The 23258-nt window shown below is 41.3% G+C and overlaps 1 protein-coding gene across 1 annotated transcript in view; it reads left to right on the top strand.

The window, feature by feature from the left end:
• The first annotated feature begins 317 nt into the window (after positions 1–317).
• COLEC12 (collectin subfamily member 12) overlaps positions 318–23258 on the top strand; it is a 144811-nt gene continuing 121870 nt past the window's right edge. Inside the window, exons 1-2 of the mRNA XM_032792370.2 lie at positions 318–504; positions 12553–12603. Of these exons, the coding sequence (XP_032648261.1) occupies positions 498–504; positions 12553–12603 (58 nt within the window). The 5' untranslated portion in view covers positions 318–497. The remainder of the gene's footprint in view (positions 505–12552; positions 12604–23258) is intronic.

The raw sequence follows: 23258 nt of genomic DNA on the forward strand, positions 1-23258 counted from the left end.
GGAGCCTCTGCCTGGACCTCACTTGCCTTCCAGCCCCACCCCGTCTAAGGAGACCCCTCTAGAAAAGCAGCCAGGTGGTGGCTGAGGCCAGGCTCAGTCACTCCCTCCTCTGGGGCCATTCTGGGGGGTGTTAGGAGAACTTCCTTGGAAGGCTTTCTCCTCCCCTCTCCACCTCGGGATTCCCGGCCTCGCTTTCCTGCCCAAGGGGGGAGCGGGGTGGCCACAAGAAGAGCGCAGCGCCTGAGCTCTCTCCTCTTCCCAGCTGAGCCGGAGGGGAGGGGCGGGGGTTGGTCGTGTGAGTTCAGGCGGGTCGGGTTAGTGCTGGAAACTCCAGGTCCCGGAGGCTGCAGAGCCCAGAGGCAGAGGGAGAGCGAGAGGCTCCTGCGCCAGCTCTCCGCCGCGGGTGCCCACCATGGAAGTGCAGTGAGGTTGCTCAGGAGCAAACTTCGGTTCCCCAGGCTCGGAAAGTTTCCTATGTGACCCACTCCTGTGCCAACATGAAAGGTAAGCGGCGGGGGATGGGGAGCGGTGTGCGTGGATCTAGCCGCGCTTTAACTTGCTGGGCTGGGAGATACCTGCCGGGAAATCTCTTTGCAAACTCGGGGGAGGGGGGGTAACTTGCACTAAGTGGCCCGGGGAGGGAAATAGTGCAAGGGGGGGGGTTGTTACCTCCCTCCCCACACACACCTTCTCTTTACGCTTATGAGGAACGCTGCCCTGGATGAGTTTCTAAAGCAAAACTTGAGACGAGTCCCTAAGCAGTTGTTTACGGCGTCCTGCTTCAAACGTAAATCTTGTCAGGAGAGGGGAGCACTCGCCCTCCCCACCGTTTCTGTTCACTCCTGCACATATTTCCTGACCACCTATCTTTTAGTTTTCTCCTTTCTCCCCCCCCCCCCGTAGTTTTAGAAAACAGAGCAGCTTTTTCTTTTTTTGGCCAGTGTTTCGTGATGTTCTTGGTGTTGCTTTTAAACATCTGGCAATGATTAGGTGCCAGTGGAGGTTTAACTGGCTTGTGAAATGTATTTGGCATCCTTCACCCCAAGATCCACTGACTGGAAAATATTTGGTCTTTTGCATCTGTTAAAGCTGAAACTTTAAGTCTCCCCCCCCCCCCTCGTTAAATGAGTGAAACACCCACTGCTTTTACACAACACACCAGTTGGCCCTGCTCATGTCCTATAAAGTTGTGACTAAGAGGTATCAGATAGTACTCTTTTTAAGTCGAATATGGAAGTAGCTCTCCAAATTGCTATCCTTCTAATCTAATAAAGATGTGCTAGGACTTTGCAAGAAGCCCTCCTGTTTATGAAAAGTGAGAGCTTACAGCGAAGCACAGAACACTATACTCTGGGCAAGGGTACAAAGAAAGCATCCAAGAATACTAGAGAAAATTTAGGAAGTACTTGTGAGTTTGCAAGATTCAAGTTCAATTTTTCTCAGAAACAAAAATAAACTTTTAAAAATACCATCAAACCTGCAGTTGGGCACCAGTTTAGAACCTAGATGCCAACGGGCCAGAAACATCAGGATAGTTACACTTAGTTTCCAGGAGCCCAGTACAGCAAGCATGTGACCATGTAGTCTCATGCCAGAGTAGCTCCTAAAGGGATGAGTGTGGTTGCTTTTATTTTTGTTTTGTGAACCCACACACACTACTTAAAAAACTTTTGGCATTGTGACAAGGTGTCTGTAGGGGAGCCTGCAGTTTATTAACAATATTTTTTATTTATAGACCACTAGTGCCAAACATTTTGTCACTGCCTTATTGCTAGCAGCACTAGTGTAATCCTCACCGTCATCATCCTTGTCTCTTATATAGCACCTTTCACTGGCAGATTTCAAGTGGCAAAAACAAAGTTAAATAGTGGAAATAGCAAATTTAAAACCATACCTGTTTGATTTTACAGTCTTTAATTGAGTGTTTCTTCTCATGTTGGCATTGATGCTTTGCTCACTTACTTTCTAGCTGTCTCTTTTTGGGGGTAGGGGGAAGGGAAAGTACCTTGCCGAGTGTCACACTGGACAGGATCCTGCACCCATTGAAGCTGACAGGAGTTTTGCCATTGATTTACAATGGATATGCAATTTGAGCCGGTATGATTTGTAGCCCACTGCTTTTCTCGGCTAAGGGCAGAAATGTCACTCGGAGAAGGTGTTATGGCTTCTATAAATTAGTGTTGGTTGCTCCAGAAATGCAGCATTACTGGAAAGCTTCACACTCCTTTTTAGTCCCTAACCACTATGTTTCTTTAAGAAGTTTTACAACTGCTTGATTTTTTTTTTATTTTGTTCAGAACAATGGAAACCAATAATAAACCTTGTAAAATAAAATATTTAAACTACAGTATTAATAGAAAACATCAGACATCAAATCAACTGGTACTGCAAGAGTTATAGAAGTCCTAAATACTGCCAAAGTAAATTTTTGCCTCTATATTTTCCTATTGCCTCTTTAACATGCATATTTGGCTTGCCACATTCTCCATTTAAACTTGGTGCTTGCATAATACTAGAGTTTTTGTACCTAGTGTAATCACACATTCTCCTCATGAATAACCACATAGTTGATCTACTGAATGCGGTAAACAGCTGTCTCTATTCCCATATCTACCCTCCCTGGAGAACAAAACAGTATCAAAATAATTACATCATTAGATATTTGTAAGGAATAAATTATATTTTTCCGTTGCTTGAATTCTTAATATGTTGGTCTTAAATCAGTAAAATAAATTGAAATATATGTTTAGTTTACTGCCAGATTTATTTCCAGTAAACTAAACTAAGCTCATAAACGTTGTTGCTTTTTAATAATGTCACATTATCTATAAAGGGATTTGACTGCCTTAGGGTTAGCTGTATCTTTACCTAATAATACTTCTCAGTTTTTAAAATTGTAGATCTTTTGTGAGTTATGAAGCAGTACTTGTTGTCTAGGAAACAGACGGAAAACAACTTTCACGTATTCAAACAACAACGCATGTTCAAAAACATTGCGCCCAATTTAACACAGGGTGTCTTCCTTATACAACCAATGAAACTGTTGCATGCAAATTAGCAGTAGAGTTACAGTGGTGTTTGGTTGACTTTCCTCTGATATCACAATGGTCTAGCACCTGGGTTCTCACAACAAAAATTTTGGTGGTCTGAGAGTGTGACCATAAACGCTTGCTGGTGGCCCTGTCACAATTTTTCCTAAAATACTTAATTAACTTTAGAAAAAACAAATAAATATGCACATATACAGGGCCAATCAGTGTAATTTATTTATGTAGGGTTTTTTGCAGACCTAATAATAAAAATAATGTACAATTGTATGTCTTCTTTACTGGATCTAAACAGAATAGAAACACAAATAAGGTGCTTTGCATATTCTTGCCTTTTGTTCTTGGTTGTTTTTGTTTTTTGCTTTTTTTGGTTGCTTTTTTATGACCTGCTGGCTAGTAAGTCTGCTTCTGTGAACAGTGATATTTGTATGTTTGTTAATATCGCTTCTCACAGCAGCAGACTTGAGAGCTAGAAGATAGTGAAAAGTGATAATTAACAAACATACAAATACCTCTGTTCAGAACAGACTTACTCAGCCCTGATAAGCCAGAGGACAAATTAAGTCTTGGATGGGGAGGTGGATAGGGAGGCAGCAGGGGGCCAGGAGAGGTAGCAGGGGCCAGGGGCAATGGGTGGTGAGCCCGGGACTGGGGCCAGAGCCCGAAGCCCCGCAGCCATAGGATGGAGCCTGCTGCCGTGTGGCCGGAGGACAGAGCCTGCCACCCCAGGGCAGAAGCCTGAACTCCACTATCCCTGGGAACGTGGGGAACTCACGCTGGCTACCTGCTCCTTTGGTGTTTGTGGCTCCTCTGCTCCGCTTCAGTCACTGCCCAGGAGGCTGTAGCCACAAGAAAAGCCCCTGGTGGCCACCTGGTACCATGGTAGCCACATTTGAGAAATGCTGGTCTAGGACTCTTACCTTGCTGTAGCTGAAAGCCCGCACTGGCACAGGCGTAATTTGTAAAGTCAAAATGGCTTAAAAATTGGACAGTAACAGATCTTAAATCTTAGTGATGATTCATTCTGGTGATATTCTGAACAAAAGGAGCTCTCAACCATGCTTGGAGCTGTTTCCATCATGTCACACAGACACAACAAACATTCAGGGCTTCAAGTGACAATCCTGGAATCTCCTCATATAGATTAGTATATGTGTGTAGTGCCATAAATGTACCAGGCATGCATGTACAATGAGCCACCTGTGCTGCACATGTAAGCCTTTACAATCTAAAGGCATGGGCAGGTACAATAAACGTATGATGCAACACAGAACAAACCCAAAGCTTTGCCAGCATGTGGTCATTATAGCTGGAATGGGCTGGCAGAATAGAAAGGTTTTTGAAATTTCTGACAGTAAGAGAGAGAGACGGGATCTTGCAAACATGAGCTTGAAGGGTATTCTCATTTGGCAACATACAAGAAGGCACATTGTCATGAGATCCAAAAAAAAGAACAACATAAATACTGGACATCATGCAGATAGGAAAATTACTGTATGTAAATGGTGTTAAATATAATTAAGTAGCGTGCAAATTAATTGTCACAAAGGATTTTCAGAATTAATTAGAATCGTTCATGGTGATTTCAATATTCTATTTTCCTTAGGCATGCAGAGCTGTGACTGTGAGCAATGTAGGGAGAATAGGGCCTTAGAATTTAGATCCACTGGGATTTTTTTTCTTTTACACGGGAGTCAGTGGAATTACTCTAGACTGACTCTGGTATAACTGAGAGCAGAATTTGGCCAATTGTTGTGAATCTTTAGCTCTATTTGTTTAGATCTTCACTGTTAGAGCAAAATCAGTCCAAACATCACTGCTTGTTTAAGTTGTAAGACAAGGAGGGAAGCATGCAATCATGCATAGGGCTGCAATCCCCAGGCCAGCAGGTGAATATGTGCATGCTGAAACTAAAGGAAACATAAAATAATCGGAATTAAAGATGTTTGGAAGATGGGATAAATTCAAAATTGATTTTTAAAATACCCCACAATACAGGTGTCCAGTCATCGTGGGAGATTCCTAGGATAATTGTGCTCCACAGTTCTCCCTTGAAGAGACAGACATGACCACCCAGTAAAGCAAAAATATATTAAATGTGTCTAGCAGATACTTGAAGTGAATCCGATCCCCTTAATATGTTGAATGTAGCATTATATAAGCATGGACTAAACATAACATGAATTCTCTTTGGGGTTAACCTTCTCCCTTCTAAAATTACAATCCATTTTGGTTTATAAATTGGAGGTGAAGACTGAGACATGACTGGGAAACAAGTAGATGAATTATGGAAATAGTATAGCAATATATTAATCAGGAAAATGTAGACCATACTTTAACATTATTAAATGAGTTCTATAAACTGCTCATAGAAAATGATAGTTTTCAGTTCATAAATAAGTCCTAGGGGATCTGTTCTCAAATTATTATTCTGAAATACAAATTGATTTAAAATTCAGGCCTTAGATTCTAATTGTTAGTTTCACACTTTGACATTGCACAGTGCAGCAGCTCCTGGCGTCAGCACTGATTGATATAGTCCACTGATAGGCAAAGAGGCTGTTTTGTTCAAGAGAAGTAGTCTAGTCTTCATTATATAATGGACTCTCTCTGTTTTTGATGTGTGGTTATGGATGGATCTCCTAAGTAAAACTTTTAGTGGGATTTTTTGTCTTTAAGAACAAAAGTGAATTTCTGTGCGTGTGAGACCAGTAGGGGTTGAGGGATGGATTCTTGGAGGGTGAGATGACTCAGAGAATTGGGAATGAGCAATTGAGCCTCAGCTATTTATTATTATTAATTATAATTAATTAATTAATAATAACTATTTGTATTACAGGGGTGCCAAGGCTCCAATGAGATCAGAGCCTTTTTTTGCTAGGCACTGCACAGACAGAGAAGAAGAGACAATCCCTGCCCCAGAGAGCTTAAAATCTAAAGGATCAAGTCAGCCAAAGGTCTAGGGAGAAGGACTATAAGATATAAGCAGAGTGAATGATGTGTTTGAAAATGTCACGTTAGGTTCATGATTTTGTTACTGATGATTTTTTTTTTAAATTTTGGGTTGGGAGGTTAGCTAAACAAACGAAAAGAGAGGGGTTTTGATGGTAGGCAGCAAGGATGAACGAGGGAGGAAGGGGATGAACGAAAGTGAAGGGTCTGCGGAGGAAAGAATGGCAGGAATGGAGAGAACAGTCAATCCACGCACAATGGAGAGAACATGTGGCTGTGAAAAGCAGCTGAACACTGAAAACACCATCAGCAACCAAAAGTCTCTGCTGCAGCTGCTTGTCTCTGCTCCTACTGGCTCAGTGTCATCTCTAGGTCAGTGTTTTGAAGGACTAGGGCCCAGATCCTCAAAGTTATTTAAGTGCCTAACTCCAACTACAAGGATCTTTGAGGATCTGGGGTAGGTTAATAGTCACCACAAGTACACATATATCTGATGACTATTCAGCAACTTGTAATAAATGAATTGGTTGTGTCTGTCCTCTTTGTGCACAGATGTTAGTGTTACAAAAAATGCACAGTCATGCAAGTTTGCACCTTTAACAAAAAGGCCTAAGATTCAATAAGTAGAGACTGAACTTTTTGCCACTAGAATTGGTACTTCCTGACTGGCTATGAGACACACTGGTAGAGAATTCTTAACTCAGGGTCAAAACCATTAAAGTTGTTTGCAAATGGACATTATAGAAAGATTTATTTTAAAGGAAACAGAGTGGATGTCATCGTTACTAGAAATTGGAAGTGAATTACCAACGCAGTACTTATGACTGAGTAACAAATATACTGTAATTCCAGTTTTTATGGGGTTTATAAACTAGATGTTCAAATCTGAGCTGAAACTTGGCATCACAGTTTTCAGTCCTGATCTCTTCATTATTCCTTGAACTGTATCTTTACTTGGTTTTGAAATCTGGTGTGGAAAATTTTTTGTTTTCTTAATTCTGCCGTTTTAACTTAAACGGCTTAAATCAAGGGTCAGATCATACCCTTGTTAATGTGTGTACAAGTGTTCTAGAAGTGTACCAAGGTAGAATTTGGTCCAAAAGTATTTCTGGTCCTCAATATTATTTCATTAGTTAAATATATTTAAATCACTGGGCTGTTTGCTTTTGAGATGTGGCAACTGGACATGTGAACTAGCTGCTTTCCATAACACATTCTGAATGACATCCATAAAACACAGTAGTAAAATTGTAACAATTCCACTAAAATCATATTGGATCTAAAGAACTTACAGCTCTGCCAGTGAAGAGAGAGAGAAGTGGAGTGGTTATGGGTTATATGACTAGGATGGGTTTGGCATCCTTTATGGCTCCAGCCCAAATCTATCTTTCTTCTTGAGTTCAAACTAAGTCACAGATGGCCCTTGAATAAGATATTGAAGATTCTAAAAAGAAGGAAGCAGAAACTGCACAGTTCTACTCACCAGATTTATACTTTGCTTCCAGCAAATTAATCAAACCAGAGTCTAATTTGTTTTAGATTAATTGAACTCCCTCTGTTAGTTGTGTTAATCCCCCATTGAACTGCCATATTATTTCCTCCCCTTTTAAGCTTGGTGCTGTAACTTAGTTAACTCTCTAACCATGTTTATGAAATATGTGAGAATAACAATTTATATCTGAAGTGTTACCAAAATTTACCATCAGAGTCAGGTAAGGTGAGGTTGCTGCCTAAGCGTTTCAAAGTTTTTTAATCTGAGCCCTGGCTTTCTAATGATTTCCCAACAAGGTTCTTATCCTATTCAGATCCAATTGTCATCCCATCCCAACTGCAAAACTCCCATTGTCTTCAGTAGTTCAGGGTTAAGCAGTAAGTGAGGTTCCGGTGTAGAAGTGCAAGGATGTACCTATATCATTGATGGAAAAATATGTCTCAGAATGTCCCTTCATTTTTCTGACTGGATCTTTCTTCTGTATGTTTAAATCTCTGGCAATGCTGGTGGGCAAAACATGAGTAATGAAATGACTTATACAGTCCATCTAGTGTTTTGGGGAAAGAGGTGGGATTTTCAGCAAACAAGCATAGCTAATTAACTGTATATCACCCATAAACTTTGATTCTTCAGCACTTTCGTTGTACTGTATGAAAGTTGTTTGCCTCAGAAAAACAACTATATAAATGATATCTTGTTCAACATAACCATTCTTTTTTATATATTTAGACATGAATTTGCTTATATTAATGACAAAATATATTTTGTTTATTAGTTTTAACTCATATTGGCACTGCAGAGCCAAAACAAAGAAGAAAGGAAGAGAGAAGTTCTATGTCTTCTTATGCATCATTGAATGACTTGTTTGCTAATTTTCAATTGGTTATATCTGTGCACAGCTATCAGTGAAGGCTCAATTAGGTCTGCTGAATCTTTATTACATGTGAATAAATTAGCTACAAAATGATGGGGTGTAAATTAGCAGTCACCACTGAAGAGAGAGGTCTTGGAGTCCTGGATAGTGTTCTGTAAACATCTGCTCAGTGTACAGTGGCAGTCAAAAAAGTTAACAGAATGTTAGAAATAATTTGGAAAGTCAGAAAATATCATAATACCACCATATAAATCGACGGCATGCCCACACCTGGAATACTGCCTGTAGTTCTGGTTGCCCCATCTCCAAAAAGATGGATTAGCATTGGAAAAGTTATAGAAAAGGGCAACAGAGTGGGACTGTTCAGTTTGGACAAGAGATGTCTACGGGGGGATATGATAAAGGTCTATAAAATCATGAATAGTGTAGAGAAAGTGAATTGGGAAGTGTTATTTACCCTTTCGCATAACCCAAGAACTAGGCATCACTCAATAAAATTATTAGACGATCGGTTTAAAACAAACAAAATTGAGTATTTCTTCACATAATGCACAGTTAGCTTGTAGAACTTGTTGCTAAAGGATATCTTGAAGCCCAAAAGTATAACTGGGCTAAAAAAAGATTTAGATAAGTTCATGGAGCCATCAATGGCTATTAGCTAAGATGGTCAGTGATGCAATCCCGTGCTCTGGTGTCCCTGTGACTGTGACTGCCAGAAGCTGGGACTGGAAGACAGGGAATGGATCACTCAATAATTGCCCTGTTCTTTTCATTCCTTATAAAGCATCTGGCACTGGCCACAGTTGGAAGACAGGATACTGGGACAGATAGACCATTGCTCTGACCCAGGATGGTCATTTTTATGTTCTTATCTGATATGTGAGAAGGGGAAAAATTCTATTTTGTCTCTCAGATTCCTATTGAGTTTTCAGGATTTGCTGTTCTAAACCCCTTCCTCCTATCTCTACATTTGTAAACTGAACACATCTGATGTTTAAATTATTGAGACAGTAAACATGGAACTGCACAATGCCATATTTTAGTCACAGAGCAGAACCGCACTTCAAACATAGCTATATGTATTTTGTTGTAGCTCATAAATATCTGCTGAATGGAATTTTGCTCATTTATACCAGGGCCAAATTTGCCGTTCAACTAGAACTGCAATGGGAAAATGGGTAAACTTCAACCAATAAGCAGATCAGCAGTAATGTGCTAAAAGGGTCTGAAAGGAATGCAGACAGATTTGTTTCCAGCTGAATAGGGCAGTTATGCATTAAGGTGCCACCTAGGCTTCCCCCTGGCCCACATGTCATAAAAGGAGCACAATAACAATTTTCCACATAAAGTATATCTTTTTGACATTTAGTTCCAACAGAAAAGACATTAATTTCTCTAAAGGAAGTATGAACATTTCTCACCCCTGGGTCCCTTTGGATCTGATTCATGTGTCTTTCTAGGAGACTTTTTTTTTTTTTAACAAGAAAAAGCCAATACTTTTAATTCCATTAATTTTTCCAGGTACAGTAAATCTGAAACAGTGAGTCCCTTCTCTGAGTGGCATTTTCAACTGTCCATTTAAACCTGTCCATTTAAATTATTTATCATCGTATTAATTATCTTAAGTTTTACCTTCCAGGACAGACAGAGGCTTTTAGTCTGTCACTTCTAAGCACCTGTTTTTTCTCCCAAGATTCTCTGAAAGCCTAATTCAACAGCTATCAAGGTCTCTTCCTGGTGAGGAGTCAGAGATGATGATCCTAGCAGCAGCACTTGTATTTGAGGGAGACACTGTCATGGCATTGAGGCCAGAGAAGGGGAGATTACAGTAGTTAAGGGGCAAGATGATCAAGGCTTGCACAAGACTTTGGCAAAGAGGAATGATGGGATCTTAGAGATGTTTAGGAAGAAGCGGCAAGATTTAGGCATGGCTTGGCTGTGTGGGTCAAAGTGGAAGGCCAAGCCAAATATGAAGTAAAGATTGTAGTCTTGAGTTACCAGGCATGCGGTTTTGTTGTCCACCATGATAGAAGAATTGGGAGAGAAACAAGTTCAGTCTTGAACTGAAGCCTGAGTTATGCAGCTCTTTCTTTCACACCAGAATGGCAGTTTTTCCGAAGCTCTGTGTAGTGAATGAGCACTGTTGGGGTGTGTGAAAAAGCTGAATGTTGATTGATTTGTGATCACTTTGATTTATTAGCATTTGCCATGAGATGATCGGCCTCTTTGTTGGGTAGAGTTTTCAAAGTGTAAATTTTGGAATTTGGCAGGCTTCAGGAGAGTTTGAGGACATGGTTTCTTGTTGCCTTGAAAAGTCCTTTAAGAAGCTGCCGCAAGTTCTTGCATTCCTTACATACGCATCCAACTCAGGATCCAGATTAGGGTATGGGCAGCTGTGTGATGGGTAAGCACTGCCTGTTAGAAATGTAAGGTGAAGAATTAGAATAGGAGGTTTTGATCTGTCCTGTCAGAGGCATTAGCTGTGTGAATATTAAAGCCCTGCAAGGTGATAAATTCAGTGAACATCATCGCCATGTCAGGCAATTTCTCCATCACCTCACCTGTGAGCATTTGATGTTTGGAAGTTAATAGATTAGTAGTATGCCTAGGTTAGTCTTGTCTCTGGGCAAGAGTAAGTGGATGCCCTCAAAGGATTTTGATTTGAGTGTCCTTTTCTTGATCTTGAGCCTGAAAGGGAAATGAATAATTATGTTCCATCTCCAGATTTGTCCTCTCTAGGTCTGGCTGTGTAGTGAATAATGTATCCTGGGAGGGGATCGCAAAGCCAGGTGAGGTAGCAGTTGTCTACCATGTCAACTAGACAGATTTCTGTGATGCAGACTTGGCTGGTTGACTCATTGGCAATGAGACCGAATGGTCTATTGAACACAGATTTTGCACTTAACTGCATGACGCTGAGTGTTTGTTTGGGGCCTGTATAACATACCTATTTTGTGATTGCACCTGATTGAATGAAGCTTTCTGGTGACCTTCTGTCCAGATACTGGCTGGTATTCCCGTTCACTTCTTTCTTGTTATGACTTGTCTTGGGAAAGACGTAGGTGGGGGGTTAGTGTACTTGATAGCAATGGCAATCTCTGTGTGTCATATGCCTAGAGAGTGGTGTCAGCCTCTTAGGGGGCTGAGCTAAGGTGAGCTCTGGGTGAAGATTTGTAATTGCTCCGCATGCCCTAAGTGTGGCAGGTATGCGTACACCCCATCTGGGCACATTGCTGATGTTGATGTGAGAAGGGGTGAAACTCTGTCTCAGAGCAGTGGAAAATGGGGTTGCAAATGGGAAAGGCCCTCCTGGCGGTGAGAGAAAGGGCAGGGTTGGTGGAGGGATGTTATATACATTTATTTTTTTTAAAGTAGTTGTTTGTGTTGGTCATAATCCTTTCCTTTGTGCTGTTACTGGCAGGAGGAAGTGAGGGGAGAGATGAAATTAATTTAAAGCTAAAGGTCTAACTACCAACCTCTTACTCCCTGTGCCTGAGTCAAGATGAAAATGACTAAATACTCTTATTTCTGCTACCTTTTTGAACTTGATCGGCTTGTCAGTTCTGTTGCCCGTGTCTGAATGAGATTTATCTCTTCCAGTGAATTTAGTGTTCATAAAAGATGATGGACTGACAGCCCTAGCAACTGAAGCCTTCTCTTTATTCACAGGAAAAGCACAGCACAGGCAAGCAGTAGTGAAAGTTAGCCCAAAAGACCTTGCTAATGTGCCTCTGCCCTGACCTGGAGGGGACTCCCATGTATGGGTTAAAAGGTGGTTCAGTCTCTGTGCCTACTTATTCCTTTGCCTTGCTGAGACAGCCAACAAAGTTGCACTAAGTGCCAGTTGTGATGAGGGATTTATCTGCTAAAATCTGTACTAAGACCAGCAATCAATTTAATAAAAGTCCCTGAACAGCCATCAGATGATGATAACTTATCAATTGGATTTCTGCTGGTGACTCAGAGAAAAAAGGATCCAAATATCATGCAGTAGCCAAAGATTGGGGTGGAAGATTAATAGTGGAAAGAGGAAAGTTTGAGATATTTTCATACATCAGCAAGCAGTAATATTGATAAAACCAATTCACCTTTCAAATACAATGTTCAGTAACCTGTTGTATACTCTCAAACTTTTGTACCTTCATATCTAATCTTAGTACTAAATCTGTGCATCTGTCTTTCTGTAGACGACTTTGCAGAAGAGGAGGAGGTGCAGTCCTTCGGTTACAAGAGATTTGGTAAGTAACAACAAATCTCTAACTTTGCTCTTTCTTATTACTCACATGAAGTCAAACAGGTCTTACAAAAACCTTTACTGGTAGCCATAGGTTTTACAAACTAGGGGGTGCAAGAGCACCCCTAGTTTGAAGTGATTTCCTGGGAAGCAGCCGGCATGTTCCCCCTCTGGCTCCTAAGTGTAGGGGCAGCCAAGGGGCTCTGTGCACTGCCCCTGCCCCAAGCACTGCCCCTGCAGCTCCCATTGGCCGGGAACCGAAGCCAATAGGCGCTGCAGGGGTGGCGCCTGCAGACAGGGCAGTGTGCAGAGCCTCCGCGTAGAAGCCGGACGGGGGACATGCTGCTGCTGCTTCTGGGAGCTGCTTGAGGTAAGCGCCGCCTGAAGCCTGCACCCCTGACCCCCTCCAGGGCCCCAACCCCCTGTCCCAGCCCTGGACACTGTAACTTACCATAGGTGCACAGGTATGGACTAGTAGATAAAGCACCTGACTGGGAATCAGGAAGTCCAGGAAATCCTGGCTGTGAAATTTATTCCCTCTTTGGTCATGTCCGTGCCTCAGTTTCTCCATCTGTAAAATTGGGGATAATGCATTTTCTTACCTTTTGGGGTGTCATGAGGATTAGATATTATCTATGAAGGTCTTTGAAGAGGAAAAGCACAGTGCAAGTACTAAGGCTTTTTGTTATTTATGTGTTATGCGAATGTTGAGAGTGCATATGCTAGGCTGTTCAATGAAATCCTACTGCTACTGACTTACATAAGGGGCACTATAGCTTTGATCCTCCATGAGTCCTTAATATAAGAGCTATTATTTTACTCTAAAATACTGTGAATAGTACATAGCTGTGATATTAGTTCTTCGTTCTTCTGAGTGAGGCAGATATTGCTTCAGAACTAGCAGAACTTCTGTTGCTTTCAAGTGCCATTGACTCCACCTTTTTGGGAGGAGGTGGGGTTTGTTTGTCCTTTCTGGAACATAAAATGTTTTGAAAAGTGAAAGAGAGCCAGAACGCTGTTGATTTCATGAAAAACACTGGTAGAAGCTTAGTGTATTTAAAGGCTTATAGTGAGTAATTGCTGGCAGCTGGGAACAGTTGTTGGTCAACGTTTGGCAAGCAAAGTTTTGACCAAACTGCTTCTCAAGAGTTCAGCAAAAGAGATTATTATTAGTGCCGTTGGGTTTTGGTTATTGTTGCCATTAGTTCATTCTGCAGACAGAACAGATCTATAAAGTTACAAATGGCTGAGCGGAAGAGAGACTAATAAACCTTGTTACTCTCTGCACTCAATTTCATTGATGCTCAGTGGAGGAGGGAGACATCTTGGGGGAAACCTTGTGTTTTGGGGAAAAGCCTTTCAAAAACAGACTAAACACTGCCTCTCCCTGCTGACATAGACACACACCACTTCTCCTTTCTGAGTCTTTCCCTCCCACCCTCTCCTGGAAGCTAATTTTAAATAATTTATGATGTTACTAGTCTTTTCAATTGGCAAATCATTAGCTAACTATATTAAGCCACAAACATGTTAAATAACAACCAGGGCATATGCTGACCTACTTCAAGATGCTAAAAAAATAGTGTATATTTTTCTTCTTTGTTTTTAAGCACAGAACAAGTTGCTGTAGGGAGGCTGAGGAAAAGTCCTTTTCCAACTGAGTATTGGTTGAGGCTGTTTACTTTCTTTCAATGGATGCTGCAGATGTCCAAGGAAGCTGCCAAGAGTGAGCTATCTGCTGACTCAGCTTTCCATTCTTTTGATTCTTGTGGTGAGAGTGCACATAAGAAACCTACTTTGTCACCATTGCTGCTTTTGTCAGTCATAATATGTAGCTACTTTTGAAGTCAGCTAATCCATATATCAAGGTACTGCTCTCTCCATTGTTTTCCTCTAGAAAACTACCACCAACATTAACCCTATTCTGTCAGAATTTCAGAAATTTCCATCTTTTCCTTTAAGAACAGAGTGAATGAATGAAGTTTGAAGGCCATCCTTTCAGAGGCACACATCTGACAACCTCTCTAGTTCAGGGGCATGTGTGTGTATGTAGGGGGGAGGGCAAGCAGGGGCAAGCCCCACCCCAATCAGTGTGGGCACAGAACACCTCCGGATTGGGCACAGGGAGAGTGAGCACCACTGGCTGCAGGGGGAGGAAGTGTGGAGAGCCAGCTTAGGGCTGCCAGTTTTGGTTGGATGGATCCCTGGAGGTTTCAGCACATGGCATAATATTAAATTAAAGATTAATCTTAAATTCCTGGAGACTCCAGGACAATCCTGGAGAGTTGGCAACCTTAAATCAGCTCCTCTGGGAAAGGGGAGAGGGCCGAGGAGAGCTAGCTCCTCTGGCTGTGGGGGGCACAGAAAATGCCTTTCCAAAAGCAGCCGACTTTTTATGCATGTGCGTCCCTGCTCTAGTTAGTAATTTCTTATAAAAGATAACTTCTACAGTCAGTGGTCCTGTTTATTTTCTTAGAAACTGTGAACAAAAAATCAAGAATTGGAACAAAGAAATGGGAGAATGAATAAAAAAGAAATTAATATGCAATATAATGTGTACTCATGTTCCAGTTCAGCCTCATGCAGCAAACCCAGGCAAGCTCTTATATGTCCTTAAAGGGACACTTAAGTGGCACAAAGGAATTTATACAGAACCCTCTGCAGAAGTGAATTTCATTCCTATGTATGGACCTTTACAGGCTGTTTAAGGGGACAATCTGAAATCTAATAACTTTTAAATAGTGGTTTATTAAAATTATCAAGTACTTCACCTGCTCTTAATTTCTCTTGCACTTTTTAGTGGTTTTACAACTACATTTCCATAATATTTTTAACCAATTTTCCTTTCCTCTGTTGCTATGTGAAAGACTTAGGTAAACACAGGAAACTAATTATACCAAGAGCAGCAGTAAAAATGAGTGTACACACACACACACACGAGACAACTCTGAGTTTTAATATTAGGTGTCACTTTTAACAAGAACAGGTGAAAATTTTCAGCTAGAGATGTAAATTTTTTAAGCTGATGATGTCATTTTAAATTAGCTTCTTTAATTTTAATTTACAAAGAAGTAATTCAGCATCTCTGAACTCCACTGTAAGCTAATTCCACAGGTTTTGAGTTTACTTGCCAAAGGCTTGTTTAACATATGGGAAAAATAACTCACATGAGGAGTTATAGTATAAACTGTTTTTCTTCTTAGTTTTTTTTTTTTAATTTATGAAGTTAACAACATTTATTCAAACAAACATGTCTAACACTGAGATCATACTGGCAAATCGTACACCACAAAGAAAAGTGTTGATTTCAGTTGAACACAGAATTAACATTTTGGAAGGGATATTAAACCTCATGCTTCAGGGATTAAACCAATGTCTAACTATTACACACCAGGATGAGGCCAAATGGGGAGAAGAATATTCCACATCTGCCTACTGCAGGGTTCTTACACCTTCCTCACCACATCTGTTGCTGGCCACTAGGCATTAGGATTCTGGACTAGATGTACCCCAGGTGTGACCCTGTATATATGGCAATTCCTGTGTTTGTGTTCAGAGTTCATACAACTTCAGGGTGACAGGTGTGGGGAAGAGAATTTTAATTTACAGTGTTTGATAAATTACAAAATATATAATGCTCAGATTGCACGTACAAAATCCAATACAAAGTTATACATCATCCAGTTTATTCCATGCTGTTGGGTAATTCAAGACAAGGGTGCTGGACTTATCATTCTTTGTTATGGAACCTATGGCAAAGTTGCAAGGAGGGTCTGACTGGTTCTCCCTCTGCCTCTGGGGGCCATCTAATGTACTGGGGTTCCATTGAGCCCGCCCGTTCCACCAGCCTGGGCCCCCTCACTCTGTCCTGCACACACACACACAGATAGGGACGCACCCAGCTGAAGAATGACACTGGTACTGAAATCAGTGCTGCATGGGAAGACTTTCAGCTAGGGAATTGCTCTCTGGAGTGTAAACCCAAAATTATATTGTCTTGTGCTGTACAGAAATCTGTACAGCGTAAACTTATGAAATCTGCTCCCTCCCTCAATGTGGAGGAAGATATGCACAGCTTCCCCCCTCCCCCAGTTATGAATTACACAAATCATTTTGGAATTAACAAAAAACAAGTTTATTAACTACAAAAGGTAGATTTTAAGTGATTATAAGGTATAGCAAACAGAACAAAGCAGATTACTGAGCAATTAAAACAAACGCAAACTACGTTCAATATACACCTCTACCCCAATATAATGTGAGCCGATATAATACTAATTTGGATATAATGAAGTAAAGCAGCACTCTGGGGTGGTGGGGCTGCGCATTCTGGTGTATCAAAGCAAGTTCGATATAACGCGGTTTCAGCTATGACGTGGTACGATTTTTTGACTCCCGAGGACAGCGTTATATCAGGGTAGAGGTGTACTAAAGAAACTGGCTATAAATAGTAATTTCTCATCCTAAATGTTGTTTTAAGCAGATTGCAGAATTTCTTTGTGACCAGACAGCTCTTGCTTACAGCTTAAAACTCCAGGTATATCCTTCACAGGCTAGACACCATTCCCAGCCCGGGTTCAGTACTCTCCCCCATACACACCCCATTTCCCTTTTGTCTTTGTTTCTTAGGTCTGGTCTACACTATGACTTTAGGTCGAATTTAACAGCGTTACCTCAATTTAACCCTGGACCTGTCCACACAATGAAGCCCCTTTTTTTGACTTAAAGGGCTCTTTAAATTGATTTCTTTACTCCACCTCCGATGAGGGGATTAGCACTGAAATCGGCCTTGCTGGGTCGAATCTGGGATAGCGTGGACGCAATTCAACGGTATTGGCCTCCGGGAGCTATCCCAGAGTGCTCCATTGTGACTGCTCTGGACAGCACTCTCAGCTCAGATGCACTGGCCAGGTAGACAGGAGAAGGCCTGCGAACATTTGAATTCCATTTCCTTTTTGGCCAGCATGTTTGCAGAGCTCATGCAGAGCTCATCAGCATGATGTGCACATTGCCAGGGCACTTTGCCCAGCCCATACTTTGTGAGAAGTCTATGACCATGTCCCTCTCGTCACTGTGCTGCTGTCATCTCCTCACCTGGTTTTGCGTGAAACTATTGTCTGCCGTTACTCTGATGGGGGGAGAAGCGACTGATGACATGGCTTACAGGGAATTAAAATCAACAAAAGGGGTGGCTTTGCATCAAGGAGAAACATAAACAACTGTCACACAGAATGGCCCACTCAAGGATTGAACTCAAAACCCTGAGTTTAGCAGGCCATTGATTTCACAAAACAAATCGGGTCAATTTCTTGTTTTGATCCATCTATCTTTTACATCTTAGGCTGGCAGTAGACGGTGCAGTACGACTGCAAGCCATCGTCACCTCCTGGGTGCTCGGCAGAAGATGGGAATGACCTGGCTGAATCACTCCCATGTCTTCCAGGCGCCCCTGACCGATCTTACCAAGGTCGGCTAAAAGAGCACCCAGGAATATGAGCTGCTGCTATGTAGCAATGCAGTCCCACATCTGCCAGCGCCCAGGAGACCTATGGTGATGGTGAGCTAAGTGGGCTCCATGCTTGCCATTGTATGGCGTCTGCTCAGGTAACCCAGGAAAAAAGGTGTGAAATGATTGTCTGCTATTGCTTTCGTGAAGGGAGGGAGGGAGAGGGGGACTGATGACATATACCCAGAACCACCCGCAACACTGTTTTTGTCCCAGCAGGCATTGGGATCTCAGCCCAGAATCCCAATGTGCAGTGGAGACTGCGGGAACTGTGGGATAGCTACTCACAGCTACCCACAGTGCAATGCTCCAGAAGTCGACGCTAGCCTCGGTATTGTGGATGCAGTCCGCCGACTTAATGCACTTAGAGCATTTTGTGTGGGGACACACACAATCCACTGTATAAAAACGATTTCTAAAAACCGATTTCTATAAATTCAACCTAATTTCGTAGTGTAGAAGTACCCTTACATGTCTCAGGCAGTCATCTTGGGTGGGGATTCAGAGAGGAACAAACCAAGATTACTCTCCAGCCTTAAATAAGATTTACATATGGCGGGAATCCTTTGTTTCCCAGTTTGACCCCCACCACCTCTTAATGAAAAAACACTAGAAGTCCCAGATGGTGTCCAGTACCAGGTGACATGATTACCTGACCCTGCAGTGTCAAAGCAGCATCCCAGGAAACTTCTCGGGAAGCAGGAAGATTATCATCTTCAAAGTCGTATTGTTCTCTGTAATGGCCCATTCCAGGCTGATTGCATTCTGTCTGGTAAGTATTCCCCAGGTGCAAACACAGTTGTAATTGTTACATAGTTAATAATCCTAACTTTAGAAACAAAATTTATACATGTATACAAATAAGATAATTATATTCAATAAATCATAACCTTTCCAATGATTTCACATGACCCATCTTGCATAAAATACATCTGAGTTATGCCATATTCATATTGCAAGTATATTTCCATGAAATGTGGGGCATAATGTCACAAAGGGTAAGTATAATCTCTTTCTGAAAAGTCTTTTGGGATCTTAACCTTCCACCTAGACAGCACACCAGAGATGGGCAAGAAGGGACCTCATTTCAACATCTCACTCAAGCAATAGAACTTCTAAAAGCATACTGTGTGACACCTGTAGGGACCAATTTGTCAGCCATACAAAGGATGGAATAGTGGTGTAGTTGCAAGCAGCATGACCATCTGAAGTATGACTTGCATACTGGGATTGTTTGTTGTTACTGTAAAAGGAATAAAACTCCTTTGTCAGTGTTTGAGGCACATGCAGGGCATGCGTGCAAGGAATGGGTCATGATTAATGTAAATAGAGCATGTTCCTTTCTGGCAGTTGTTCTTGTGCAGCAGTGATGTGTGCATAAGAGAGAAAAAGCTCAGTGTCTGAAGTATTCATGTCCCAGTTTAACTCTCGTGTAGTGCTGTCATGCAGTGCACAGGGTTTGCACTGCTTCAGACACCCACATTTTAGCAGGATATATTTGAGCACTGGTCTCTCAACAGATGAACAACATGGTGTGAAAAATCTTTTTTCTTAGTTGGTAAGCAATAGACCTATGACTCCACAATAGGCACAGCTGATGGGGGCCAGTATGAGAATTCTATTCTTTGGCTTTATAAACTTCTTTTTAACCTTGTCAATAGCACTCTGGATGTCACTGCGTAACAGCTACTGGTTCACACAGTGGAAGATCCGTGGATAGCCTCTTCCATATGAGCACATTATGCAAATCAAGCCCCTCCTACTCATTGATGCACTAATACAGGATCTCACTCATTTTACAATAATGACATGGATAGGTACTACATTGGTGCACCTAAGTATCTAAATCAGGCCTTAGGTAGAATTTACATGTCAGCATCTGTTCCAAAAATGAGAGCCACTAACTGACCACATCATAGAGAAATATGGCACCTGCAACTTAAACTTTGGTTCTTTAAAACATATATATCTTACATTTAAAAACTGTTTTTTGTGATGAGTGGCCAAGGAACAATTGGACTGGATCCATTCAATGACTAATTCCTAAATATTCATTTATATTTTATATATGAATAGAGAAAAATGCTATTTACTATTCTTCCATTTTCAATAGAAGTTTTTACAAATGCAAACTTGAAATGAAAACTATCAATAACTTACAATGGAAAACCAGAACTCTGAGATAGACAGAATTTTACATTTAATAATCATGGAAATGTAGAGCTGGAAGGGAGGTCATCTACTCCAGCCCCCTTCACTGAAGCAGGACCAAGTATACCTAGACCATCCCTGACAGGTGTTTGTCCACCTGTTCTTCAGAACTATGAACCATGGCGATTCCACAACTCCCTTGGAAGTCTATTGCAGTACGTAACTATCCTTATTGTTAGAAAGCTTTCCCTAATATCTAACCGAAATCTCCCTCGTTGCAGATTAAGCATATTATTTCTTGTCTGATTTTCAGTGGACAAGGAGAACAACTGATCATCCTCTTTATAACAGCCCTTAACATAGTTGAAGGTTGTTATCAGGTCCCCCCTCAGTCTTCTTTTTTCAAGACTAAACGTGACCAGTATTTTTTCCAACCTTTCCTCATAGGGCAAGTTTTCTAAACCTTTCATCATTTTTATTACTTTTCTCTAGACTCTAGTTTGTCCACATCTTTTCCTAAAGTGCGGTGCCCAAAACTGGACGAAGTACTCCAGCTGAGGCCCCACCAGTGCGAAGTAGAGTGGGAAAATGACCTTCCATGTCTTACATACAACACTTCTATTAATACACTCCAGAATATTAGTCTTTTTTTGCAACTGCATCACATTATTGGAACACATTCAATTTGTGATTCAGTCTAAGCCTGGGGTCATTTTCTGCAGTCTTACTGCCTAGCTAGTTATTCCCCATTTTATAGTTTGTGCACTTGATTTTTTTCCTCCCTGAGTGTAGTAATTTGCATTTGCTTTTATTGAATTTCATCTTGATGATTTCAGACCACCAGTTCTCCAAGTTGTTAAGGTCATTTTGAATTCTAATCCTGTCCTCCAAAATGACTGCAACCTTTTCCACCTTGCTGTCATCCACAAATTTTGTAAGTGTAATCTCCACCCAGTTATCCAAATCATTAGTAAAAATGTGGACTGGCACGAGACCCAGGACAGATCCCTGTGGCACGCCTTTGGATATACTGATACTGTACACATTTTTACTATAAATAACATAGTTCAGAGATTATCACTGTAAGCATTTGTTAAAACTCCTCCTTTGGCATTTTCTGCTAGGTGCAGAAAGAGCATTTATTCAGTCGCAGAAAGAGCATTTATTCATTAAACACTGCACAGACCACCCCCTCCAGTCCAGAAATCTACTCTTTATCCCTTGATGAATCCAGTCAATTGTTCAAAACTGTAATAACATGCAAAAAAATGCCTGACATCAGTCTGGCAATGTGTACTACATGCACACAAACCTTAATCCTTCAGGGGGAAAAACATATAAGCTCTAAAAGTTTGAGTTGACTCTTTTCTAGGTCTGAAAATGGCCAGTGGTGGAGAGTTTCAGTCCCCACAAACAGCATAAATCAAGAGGGCATTCTTCTATGTATGTATTTGCAAATTTAGTAAAATTATGTGGGCTGCCATTAATAACAAAGCCTGGAAGGTCTGGCAAGTTACTTCCAGTTCAATGATCTGGTCATATTTACCATATTAAGTTTACAGATGATACCAAACTGATAGGGATTGCAGCTGCTTTGGAGGATAGGGTCAGAAATGGTCTGAGGTAAACAGGATGAAGACAAATGCAAAGTGCTCCACTTAGTAAGGAACAATCAGTTTCACACATACAGAATGGGAAGAGACTGTCTAGGAAGGAGTATGGCAGAAAGGGATCTAGGGGTTATAGTGGACCACAAGCTAAATATGCGTCCACAGTGGGATGCTGTTGCAAAAAAAACAAACATGTTTCTGGGATGCATTAACATGTGTGCTGTGAGCAAGACACGAGAAGTCATTCTTCTGCTCTACTCTGCACTGGTTAGGCCTCACCTGGAGTATTGTGTCCAGTTCTGGGCACCGCATTTCAAGAAAGATGTGGAGAAATTGGAGAGGGTCCAGAGAAGAGCAACAAGAATGATTAAAGGTCTGGAGAACATGAAGGAAGGCTGAAAGAATTGGGTTTGTTTAGTTTGGAAAAGAGAAGACTAAGAGGGGACATGATAGCAGTTTTCAGGTATCTAAAAGGATGTCATAAGGAGGAGGGAGAAAACTTATTCATCTTAGCCTCTAAGGATAGAACAAGAAGCAATGAGCTTAAACTGCAGCAAGGGAGGTTTAGGTTGGACGGTAGGAAAAGGTTCCTAACGGTGGTTAAACACTGGAATAAACTGCCTAGAGAGGTTGTGGAATCTCCATCCCTGGAGATATTTAAGAGCAGGTTAGATAAATGTCTATCAGGAATGGTCTAGGCAGTATTTGGTCCTGCCATGAGGGCAGGGGACTGGACTCTAGAGGGCCCTTCCAGCCCTAGAATCTATGAATCTATTAATATATTATAAAATGTGTCTATATGATAATTAAAGCCATGTTGAATGAAACTTTGTGTTGCTGTTCATGCTAGGATTAGAACTTTCATTTAAAGTGACTGTTTTGTCAGAAAGGGACAGTCAGGCAGAAGCCAGCTTTGACTTTTCTCCTCTCCTCAGGACTAAGGAGATATTCCCAGCGTGGTTGATGACTGTGTCCATAAATATGTGGAAAGAGCCCCAAATAGCCTCTTGTTCTTGTTTATTTGAGGGTTTTAGTCTATTAGAATTTCTGAATGCAATGAAAGTTGTTCACAAAGTTGTGCATATTTCATTTGCATGCCTAACCTCCTACCTGCTTTTGAGCACCTTCCATCCATTTCTGAAATGTGTTGAAATGAGAGACATACACTCAATATTGTGTATTTTGTGCCCTTTTTTGTACTGAAGTTGGAAAATAGATGCATGAGCTTGACTGTTGAGTTTTACATACCAGAGGAATGAAAAATTTTGAATATGTAGTTGTCATAAACAGATAGCTAAGGGTTAATGTCTCTTTCACCTGTAAAGGGTTAACAAACAGGGAACTAAGCACCTGACCAGAGGACCAATCAGGAGACAAGATACTTTCAACCCT

The sequence above is a fragment of the Chelonoidis abingdonii genome, chromosome 2, assembly GCF_003597395.2.
Source record: "Chelonoidis abingdonii isolate Lonesome George chromosome 2, CheloAbing_2.0, whole genome shotgun sequence".
NCBI lineage: Eukaryota > Metazoa > Chordata > Testudines > Testudinidae > Chelonoidis > Chelonoidis abingdonii.